The sequence below is a fragment of the Prunus persica genome, chromosome G1 (genome assembly GCF_000346465.2).
Source record: "Prunus persica cultivar Lovell chromosome G1, Prunus_persica_NCBIv2, whole genome shotgun sequence".
Classification (NCBI taxonomy): domain Eukaryota; kingdom Viridiplantae; phylum Streptophyta; class Magnoliopsida; order Rosales; family Rosaceae; genus Prunus; species Prunus persica.
Window position 1 is genome coordinate 13,096,339 of NC_034009.1, and position 10,551 is coordinate 13,106,889.

Genomic DNA, 10,551 nt, shown 5'->3' on the forward strand with positions numbered 1-10,551 from the left:
GTAAGTGCACGGACAAAAAAACCCTTTGGGGGGGGGGGGGAGGAGAGAGAGAGAGAGAGGAAAGGCTTTGCCAAAGTCGGGCTTTTAGCTGTGGACTGTTGTTGGGTTCTATTTCTTACATTTCTAATTTTTCATTAGAAAATCAGAAAAATACAATTGAGAAATAATGGGGGTCTAATGAGGACATGATTATCTACGTTTTTATACTGTATAAATATTTATAAAATTTTGCAACTCGATTTTGAGGAGGATGGTTTGGGATACATGATCCCGAGTATAGGGTAACTGCTCTTAACCACTTGAATTACAAAGCCTTGAAAATTATATACATTCTTAGACAATATAATTTCTATAAGTTTGTTAAACATTTTTCTAACGTATACCCCATATATTTTGTATCTGTGACTGTGATGGTGGATGTATTTGGAGGGCCAGGGGGCCTATTGTAGTTGAAGAATGCCAAAATAAGTTATAGAAAAGCTCTGCATTAGACCCAAAATTTCTGATGCCACTGAAAGTGAAAATTTGATTCTAAATTTATACTGAGTTATATATTCCACACTGTAAACAATATGGACTTTTTTCCCATACCATACATACACAGTAGAATTTCAATTTACGTCAACAAATCATGTAACATTTACCACAACAGTAATTAGTTTTGCTTTTATCTTCATATGGGTCAGTTCTTAGCAGTCCAGGTTTCTTTAAAGTGTTAGTTCTTAAAACCTACTCTGCTAAGCACAGACCAGGAAAAAAGCACACCCAAATATTCTACCCCTAAATAAGCAACAGCCTGGTAAACACAACCTGATCTGCAGATAAAAGCTAGATGCATAATGCATGAGTATACATGAATCAAATCTCACAAGCATCTGAGATTCCACTACAGCACTTCCAGGTCAATAGGCAATCAATTTTGTAATAAGAGCAGGCAAATGATTATCTGCTGTTAAGAAACAAGAGCGATTTCCAAAAGCACAATTCCTGAAAACAACTTGAAAGGACTGAACTCCCTCATCTTTAAGTTGCTTAGCTTTATTGTTGATTACCTTAACTGCAAAGTATAATTTCACCCCCCGAGCAAGAATAGAACCAAATTACATGGATATCAGTAGCAACAAAATATACAATTATCAAAAACGTATTTCGGAGAGACTAGTTACATTCATCTAGGAGAAGCGAAGTAGTCGTATAGCCAACCCATTTTTTGGGCTAAAGGCTTAGTTGGGATGCCACCCCATTTGGAGGAATGAAAGATTTATGTCAATTTCAGGAAACCAACAAAAACTAAATCCATCCAATTTTTCTTTTACATGGAACTGCATAGACAGATTCTATCTGCTCGACAGATAATTACACTTAAAGCATGCAAGTATGTAATTAAGTAAATTTTTGTATCACGTACTGAAAACCATAATGATTCTAATCCTCCTCTTTTCACACATGTGCAAAGGCACACCTGCACATGCATGCATGCTCCTTCACAAGCAAATTCACACAGAGAATCATACTAAAGGCAAGTTGTGTTGCAGCAACTACATAAAGTCCATATTAAAGTTAGCATTGGTATAATAGTCTCTGTTGGAGTACTTATTCCTTTGGACTCAAATACTTGAAGAAACATGAATATCACATAGAGAACAAAGCTAATTTCTATTGACACCGAATTAGGTCAAATATGCCAGCCAAAAGAGCTCCATATCAAAATGCATAAACTTTGATACACACTCGATGAAGATCTGATCTCACACTCATATTGCCAAAACATTATTGAGGGATAAAGAAACTTTATTCATTTTAAACAAGATAGTTACATAAAAAATTGGAATTGGGAAATCTCTAGTCCTTATTGACTTGATTTCAAGCTCGACAGATCAGTCTATAACCATACCTAACTGAACAAAGTACACATCATATGCATTCAACAATTTGCTAACCTTTACAGTTCTCACCAACACTGCAAACATTCTTGCTTACTAAGTAGAGACCAGTTTCTTCAAGCAAAGACGTTACCCATCAACAATGAATTGATCATCTTGATTTTCTCCCTCAACCCTAGCATCCTCATGAACCAAACTATTCACATGGTGCAAATTCTGCATCATTTGTGATAAATAATGGTTACTAGCACTCGTATGATCAGACAGTCCAGCTGGATGAGCAGTCCACTGAGAGACAATCCCTAATAACTGGCTTGTAAGGTTTTGTTGCTCATGAAGAATACGAGTCTGCATCTGGCCCATCTCTGCGCGGTGGTGACCCAACATTTCGTCAATCCTCTTCTTCCATTCTGATCTCCTCCTATCCATCCTCTCCTCCCATTCCCTCTCATGAATCAACTCTTCCTCTTTTCTTCTTCTTTCTCTCTCTTCACTCTCCTTCTCCAATGCTTCCCATTCTAGAATCCTCTGCTTCTTCAACTTCTCCCTTGTCTTTTCTTTCTCCTCCTTTTTATTTACCCATTCCTCCCATTTCCATTCCCGTTCATGCTCACACTCCATTCTAAAACTCTCACTCCTCTGTCTGTCCCGTTCTCTCTCTGCCTCACGTTGCTCAAACCGAGCCTCCATTTCCTTCAACTTGCTTAGTTGGTTACCTAGATATCCCCATGCCTTCTTTCCCAACCCCATCGACGCCTCCCTCTTCTTCTTCTTCTTCTTTAAACTACGACCATTTTGCTCCACTTCTTCGCACACAAACCTGTCATCTCCATCCTCCCTAACCCGATCATTGCCATTAAAATTCTCCTCTCCCTCCTCCCCATCATACTCAAATCCTAAACCCATCACTCCATTCTCAACCCCATCAATCCCTGCCCCAAAATCCCCATCAGAATGGCCCATTTGCCCAAAATCCACAAGCCCCATTCCCCTTCCACTCCCCACAAACACCCCACCATTCTCACCATCCCCATTCACAGATGCCATCAGTTCATTACCATTGCTATTCACGATCCCCACATCCCCAAAAACCTCCTTATATCTCAAGAAATTCGACCAATGGGTAAGGCCCTCCATCCAGTCAAACTCCTCCCCACTACACTCCCCACTACCACCACCACTGCTAGCACCACCGTCGGGTTGTTGTTTCTTGATCTTCTGCTTGACAAGCAGATATTGGTGCCTCATGTTCTGGACCTTGGTGGAAACATCCTTCCAAGACCACTGCCAACGGTAGGCAATTGGGTCTTGAACATGGTGCACGGAATTCACATAACAAGCAATGGGTTTAAACTTTTTCTCTCTGGTTTTCATCTTAGCAAGCATCCCATCAGATACCATCTCACGGTATTTGTCAATCAGAGTTCTCTCCTCGGCCTCTGTCCACTTCTTTCTTCTTGAGGGCATCATTGAGCTAAAGCACCAATTACTCTCCAAACAATCCCAACCTTATTTCAGACCAAGTTGTGTGGCATGGAACAAAGGCCTAGAAGTCCAAATCCTACAGGCTAATAGCTAACAGCTAAAATTGGACATACCCAGATCGAGAAACATCAGAATTGTTCATCAAAGGAGAGAATAAGTTGAGTACTTTACTGACCTTGAGAAGGAGATTGCAAATCTCTGGGGGGCATTTTCTTGGAAAATTGGCAGAGAAAATGCGGGGAAGTTGTGGGAAAGTTGATGGGTTAGTGTAGTTGTATCCTTTGTTTGAGATAGTTAAAAGGACCGATAGTTCCAAACTGCGGAGTTGAGAATTTTATTTGCAATCCACCAGAGTAGATACAGGGACAGCAGATTTTGTTGTCCGAAATCGTTTTTCTTTTCTTTTCTTTTCTTTTTTCTTTTTTTTTTCAGTTTTTTTTCTGTTATTAATAATAAAAGAAATGGTTAATTACACATTTCCACCCCAAACTTTTGGACGTTTTCCAATTTGGTTCTTAAATTTCTTTTGTCTCAAGTTGGTCCTTTAAGAGCATTTCCAGCAGTTTGCCCTTTGCCATGGCAAGGGAAGCCCTAGAGCAGCTACTACTCACGTAAATAGTGGCTGCCCTAGCCCCCCCCAAGCAAAGTGTGTTTCCAGCAGTTGCCCTTTGATATGGCAAATACTATTCATTTTTTTGTTTTTTTCACAACTTTTTTTACTTAAACAATTAATTTTGATAATATTTTCGAATAAGATTTTTGGGTTCCTACGTGTCAATACTATTCATATCGAATAATATTTTCGGATAAGATTTTATTTTATTAGTTGTATTTTATTTTATTAGTTGTATTGGTTGGTATTTATAAAAAGAAAAAAAAAAGTATGAGGATTTGGTATTAAAAGTGAAGAGTATTGGTTAGTATTTATAGACACTGGCGGACCCAGAATTTTTGTAGCGGAAGTGAAATATTGACTAAGTATGAAAAATGGTTTTTCGGAATAATCATTTTCTCAAGATAATTTTTTGCGGCTTTTATTCCTTACACATCAAATAAGAAAACTTGATTTTATGATATGAAGTATATATTGACTTAATGAGCCATCATTTTTAGCCTAAATCATATTTTGCACTAAAACCGATTTTTCAAATTTTGATTTGGTGGGAATTTGATTTTCTAGTATTTTTATTTGAATCCAAATGGGGGGTACTTCCTTATTTACATTGTAAACTTAAGTAAATTGAGTAATATAAAAATAAATTAAAGTAAAAAGACAAAGACATTTTGAAAATGGAAATAAGGTATAGAGAAAGAAAAAAAAATCAATAATTTTTTCCTTTTTTTTTTTATTTTTTTATTGCACAAAAATTGGCTACCGTTGGATTGCTGGAAAAAATCTTATTGGAGAGCCCAGCGCACGCCACGTGGACAATTTAAAAAAATTTAGACGCAGGGCTGACGTCAGTCTTGCCCTCAGGCCAACCCAGTCTGCTGGGTCCCACCATCTGCCTGGGCTTGCTTTTGTTGCTGGAAACCACTTTTTGGCCCAAACAAACTCCAACCCCCCCTCCCCTCTCCCCAGCCCGAGTCCAGCCTTAGCTGCTGGAAATGCTCTAACTTTCTTCAAACTTACAGACTCACTGCCGTGCCCAACTTGCATAAGCTAGAGGACATATAACCACGACGGTTGCAAAACTTGATGGAACACATAGCAATTTCTGGAACGTTATGTTGATCAAAGAAGATGGTTTACACCCCTCTAGTCCATTTCCTACTTTGACCCCATTATCTTTCAGTAAGTGGTCACTTGACCACTTCTTTCTTCTTATTTGCTTTTGGTTGTTTTGGATCTTTGCATGGATTTGTAATTTTTTAGTTTCCACATCATTTCCACGTAAAGGCAAGGTTCCTTAATTGCCTCTCTGGCTTCCACTCTCAACAAATTAGTTGGGGTCTTCCTACCTTGATTAGTGAACTTGGATGAAGGGTGAGTATGAAGCACTGTTCTGCATTAATAATTTATAATAGATTCCCCCAATAAGTTGTCTCTCATACAAGAAAAACTGTTAAAGAAAAGAAATATAAAAAAACCAAGTATTGGGGAATCCCTACAAATAACAAACTGCATCCTGATTCCTGATTATATTTGCCTTAAAGAGGTCAGCTTCACTCCTTTTCTTCCTTTTCCCCTTTAGACTTTGCCATCTCATGTGCCCTCATAAAAATGAAGTTTCTTTTAGCTAAATACTATTCCCCCAGTTTTCCACTTTGCATGAACGAGCATCACTTGCAGAGGGTGCCAATAACTGAACAACGATACTGTACCGCTGCATAAACTTCACTATCTCTGGCTATCAGTATTTGAGGGTGTATCAACATGGTTAGGACTTTCGACGAGAGGGGGATCCTTATCCTTAGATGCATCATTTCCCATATCCTTGGTTTTGTGAAGGAGGAAGGTACCAGATAGAATTGTGATGAAACCACACAATTCAGTCACAATCTGTGCTCCACTTTGTGACTCCCAGTCCTGCAGTAAAAAGCAGCAACAAAAAAAACCGAATTTGTGAAGCCTAAAATAATACTAATATTTCAAAAGATATAATGATCACAATGGAACTGTAAGGAACTGCCTGCACAAACAGTAATGAGAACAGCAAATTACATATTATCTTTTCCAAAATTTCAACATTTCAACATTTCAACTTCCATTAACCTAATGCTTTTATTTTTTGGTATTTGTTATCTGTCAGTTCCAGTAGGCTGGATGAATTGGTATTTGGAAGTGCAAGCACTTGTGTTCTTCACAAAGAATGAAATCAAGTTTTACCATGAAATTTTCACTAGCCATGACTAAGGTTTTGGTAACTATATTTGATCAAACAATAGACTTCAAACATCTAAGGCACATAAACCCTTGGAGTGATCATAGACGTTTTGGTCACCAATGTCATCTTATAACAAACTCCATTCTAAATGATGTCATTTTTGGACCTTAAATTGCATTGTTAATCACGGCAAAGCCATTCATTTACCATAACACTAAGAAAAGAAACCTGATCTTTATGTAGCATTGATAGAAAATGATTCTCATCCGTACTTGGGAAAAAAAAAACCAAAGCATGCAAACATTTAAACGTACATGTAGTAAATCACCTTAAACAAGATCACGCTGGCAAGAATGGTGAATATTGTAAACATAACATAGTAGACTGGAGCTATAATAGCAGTGTTAAAGGTGTCAAGAGCCTGCAAAAATGCATCAACAATATAAATTAAGCATTCGCCTAAAAACTATATTGAGAGAGACAATCAAGAGTCAATTACATGCACAATATTGAACATTAAATAACTGGTTTTTCAGAACCACAACTGTAAACATAGTTTTAAGTTATGTGCAATCTGCCATAAGAATGAAAAATTATAGCAAAATCCATTGAATGAAAATTAAGGTTAAAAGATCAGAGTATTCCTTAAATATCACATCTTAGTAAACACCCTAAATGAAGTTTCATAACTTTGTTACACAACTTGCCAGAAAATCTTAGAGTCTACTTGAAAAGGTTTTCATTTTATATATGCTTCTCCATCAATGGTTCTTAGAGCTGCCGGAACCAAGATATTCTGAAAGGTCAACCACAGTTGAAAATTTTCTCCAAGTCCAACCAGCATCTAAATTTTCTTCTGAAGCTTTGGCCTGTGGTTCTCAATTTCGCAGCGCCGCATTTTGACCAGGTTCAAAAGTTTGATTATTTTGTAATTTCAAAATGTCCAAACACTAAACCAACAGCTCTAATTAGCTTTGTATGTAAGATAAACTTTTCCATATTAGTTACAAGACTTTTTCAAATCTAGCACCAAGTTGCCTCCAGGATTAAATACCAGTCTGACTTATAAATCCTAAGCAGAAAGTTTCCTAGAATGAAGTACTTGTAACTATTGGTGTGATTTGGAAATTAAATATTAAAGCAATATCATATATCCCACAACATACTGAATCGGTATGGACCTTGGATATAATGGTGATCAAAAAATAAAAAAGGCTTTCTCTACCAGAATAGGACAGAATAAATATTATTGCTCAGTACGTATTTACCTTGTTTAAATAGTTTAGCTGGAAAACACAACATACTGTCACTACCAATACAAAAACCCAAGTCTCGAAGTATTTAAACTGATTCATTTCTGAAAATGTCAGCTTCAGAGCGATTCCCACTGCTTTCACACTCATAACCTACAGATGAATCAAGGATAATCGAAGAATTTCTTTAGGTATACATAAACCTAAAGTAATAACATCAACAAGCTCAAAATTTTGAAACAGACCGTAAGAGACCCCATGAGTGAACAAATTCCAACATATACGACCATGTGGGTATGCCCATAACGTGGCACATATCGGAAAATGAGGACAGCAACCACAATCAATACTAAAAAGGTGTAGATGATGAAACCTGTGAATAAAAAAATTAGCTTGGTACTAACCATGTCTAGGATGTTTGCATAGAGTGTGTCCAAGGAACTATGCATACTACATTCAAGCAGTGTCCTTTGACTTACTCTTATAGTGCTCCTCATTTTTCCTCATGCACACCATTTCAGTAAAAAAATTGTATTTTATTTTAACATTCGTAGTTTCAAAAGAAGCCAACATGCCTCATTGAGTCTACTGCAACACCAACATTCCCAGCATTTCATATTTCTCCATACAACACAAATATTAGAATTTCTAAACAAATGCTTTTCTGTGGTATCTTCACATTCGGGTTGCCAGATCACACTCATCTCCTATCTAGCTGTTCTATAATATAGGAGTAGCAGATAAAGAAGCTCAACCACCCCTTATAGACAATCAATCTATAATGTTAAAGCAAAGTCTAACATGGCAAAAGAAATCTAATGCTAACAAGTTTACATATATTACCGTGCCACAAAAAAGAAGAAAAAAGAACCCATGTAGTTTCAGTGTGAATGACAAATCAAGAGCAAATCTTAAGTTCCAAAATAAATTTGAATTAAGAGAATACAGTAAATCTGCAACTACCTGGCTGCGTAGCATGCTGCCACACTTGCTTAACAGAATGTATTGGTTTCTCTTGTGGAGCATGCAAAACAATACTTATTGAACCCACCACGCAAAGAGCACAACCAAGCACACCAAAGATATGCAATTTTTCCTCCAAAACAAAATGAGCAAGCACTGCACTGAATAAAAATGTCATCTTGATAAAAACACTCTACCACAAAAACTGCTATCACAACCACATGCATGTACACACACACACACACACACATTCCCACGTGTGTTGCATAAAAACATGCATTGCATTTACTGTGCAAGAGAATGTGAGCTCATGCATGAACCTGTACAAGAATGATATACCAAGAAAGCTTCTCTTGAATCAACAAGGGCAATAATAAGGTGTTTCATACCTGACAATAATACTTAAAGCTCCCAAGGGAGTTACAAGAATTGCTGGAGCAAATGCATAAGCAGCAAAATTAGCTATCTCCCCAACAATCACTACAAAAGAAAACAAGATCAGCACAAAACTAAGAGCAAAAGAGAAATAGAAATTCCAAACATAGCTCTAGGCACCTAATTTGAGTAATTATGCTAGAAAAAACCCTAGACTTGCAGTTCATACACAGGTACAATACATTGGATGATGACTCTTAGACTGAAGTTGCATTTTAAAATGCTTATGAAAACTCATACATAAGGATAATAAGTGAGATAAAAGCTATATATATAAGAAGTTTCTAAGATCGAATCCCTCTATTTAAGAAAAGAAAACAATCACATGTAATCCAACTGCCCATTGCGGACCAGTGATCCATAACTCTGCATACAAAAAATCTTTTTTTCCTCTCTCCACACTCACTATAATCCTTGAACAAAAAAACCATGGTAATTCGTGCTAGACAATGGCAGACACCACAGGTGCCATCTGTGCCATCGTCATGATGCCTTGGCTATCTGTCATGGTTGTGCTATGGCAGATGTGGCCTGGCATTGTACGCAAAAGAAAAATTGTCTAACCAAAAAAAAAAAAAGGCAGCATAAAAAACTGTAGTTAAGAGAAATTTATAATAATTTTCTTTATTATTTGATTGGCGGAGAGAGACAAAAAGAAGGGCTGCATTTAGAAATACATTCAACAATAATCCGATAAAAAAAAAAGAAAAAAGGAATGCAACCATGCTAACAAAGCATTTGAAGAGACGATTAAACTTACTTGATATCATCCCAACCCACCACAAGGGTTCATACAAGTACGTATACCCTCCAGATCCTGATTGCCATAGAGCCACAAACACAGTTAGCAAGATATCGATGAAACCAATGTTCCAAACCTCCATAACAATATAATTGAATAAAAATACATGAACACAAAATTATTTGCCAATTTACAAGGTATTTGGGAATTCAAAACTATATGGCGATTAAGACCCAAAATAGAAATGGGATCAAACCTGCTCGGATTCCTTTAGTGCCGGCTTTTATAAGACCTTTCTTCTTCATAATAAAACTAGCCCCAATAAAAATGCTTGAAGAAACCGCCAGAGTGAGTCCATGGAAATTGTCAGGCGACAACCCCATTGATCACACAAGGGATGAAGAAAAAGAAGAAAAGTGCAAAGCTTGCAGGGCCAAGAATACTATTTGCAAATCCAAATTACTTCCTACATCCATAGAATCACGCAAAACAGATCACAAAACACAATCGCAATTAATAAACACGTGCATATACATAAATATAAACACATTCATATATTAAAGGTGATAAATACAAAGTCATACCTTTCTTGGCACACTGCAAAATAGGCAATGGGAGTTAAAAACCCACCACCACTATGATGTCAATTTTATTTTGATTTTTTACATGCGACAAGATGATGTGATTGAATTGGTGAAAATGGTAAATGGGTTTCTGGGATGTGTTGAGAGAGAGAGAGAGAGAGAGAGAGAGAGAGAGAGAGAGAGAGAGAGAGGAGAGGGAGTCTTTGGTGGATTGTGAGGCGAACTGTATGTCCGTTACATTGGCGTCTCAGAAACGAAACGAATGCCCCCGCATCCCGCGTTCTTCTTTAAATGCTTTGTGCTGTTATTTTTGTTTTCTTTTTTATTTTTTTATTTTAAAATTAAAAAAGATAATAGTAGTTGTGGTTAATAAAAATA

The 10,551-nt window shown here is 37.0% G+C and overlaps 2 protein-coding genes across 4 annotated transcripts; both read right to left on the reverse strand.

The window, feature by feature from the left end:
- LOC18788939 (stress response protein nst1) lies at positions 1,705 to 3,905 on the reverse strand. Its single transcript, XM_007222088.2, has one exon. It carries the CDS (start codon positions 3,351 to 3,353, stop codon positions 2,013 to 2,015), a length of 1,341 nt encoding a protein of 446 aa, XP_007222150.1. The 5' UTR covers positions 3,354 to 3,905; the 3' UTR covers positions 1,705 to 2,012.
- On the reverse strand, positions 5,357 to 10,551 carry LOC18788660 (probable magnesium transporter NIPA2). 3 transcript variants are annotated; one of them, XM_020560615.1, is made up of 9 exons: positions 10,174 to 10,551; positions 9,846 to 10,055; positions 9,608 to 9,664; positions 8,802 to 8,892; positions 8,413 to 8,573; positions 7,695 to 7,822; positions 7,465 to 7,602; positions 6,525 to 6,617; positions 5,357 to 5,898 (listed from the first exon to the last, which is right to left on the reverse strand). In XM_020560615.1, the coding sequence occupies exons 2-9, from the start codon at positions 9,970 to 9,972 to the stop codon at positions 5,710 to 5,712; spliced, it is 984 nt and encodes a 327-aa protein (XP_020416204.1). In that variant the 5' UTR covers positions 9,973 to 10,055; positions 10,174 to 10,551; the 3' UTR covers positions 5,357 to 5,709. The 3 variants fall into 3 exon arrangements, with proteins under 3 accessions (XP_020416204.1, XP_007222648.1, XP_020416213.1); XM_020560624.1 differs by having other exon boundaries at positions 5,763 to 5,898; positions 6,511 to 6,617; XM_007222586.2 differs by lacking the exon at positions 10,174 to 10,551 and having other exon boundaries at positions 9,846 to 10,090.

Excerpts from the sequence above, each read along its gene's own strand:
- LOC18788939 (XM_007222088.2), bottom strand. The coding sequence starts at position 3,353 with ATGATGCCCTCAAGAAGAAAGAAGTGGACAGAGGCCGAGGAGAGAACT.
- LOC18788660 (XM_020560615.1), bottom strand. The coding sequence starts at position 9,972 with ATGGGGTTGTCGCCTGACAATTTCCATGGACTCACTCTGGCGGTTTCT. Across the intron at positions 7,823-8,412 it reads GCAGCATGCTACGCAGCCAG|GTTTCATCATCTACACCTTT; the intron begins GTAGTTGCAGAT and ends TTTTATTCACAG. Across the intron at positions 5,899-6,524 it reads CCAGCGTGATCTTGTTTAAG|GACTGGGAGTCACAAAGTGG; the intron begins GTGATTTACTAC and ends TTTTTACTGCAG.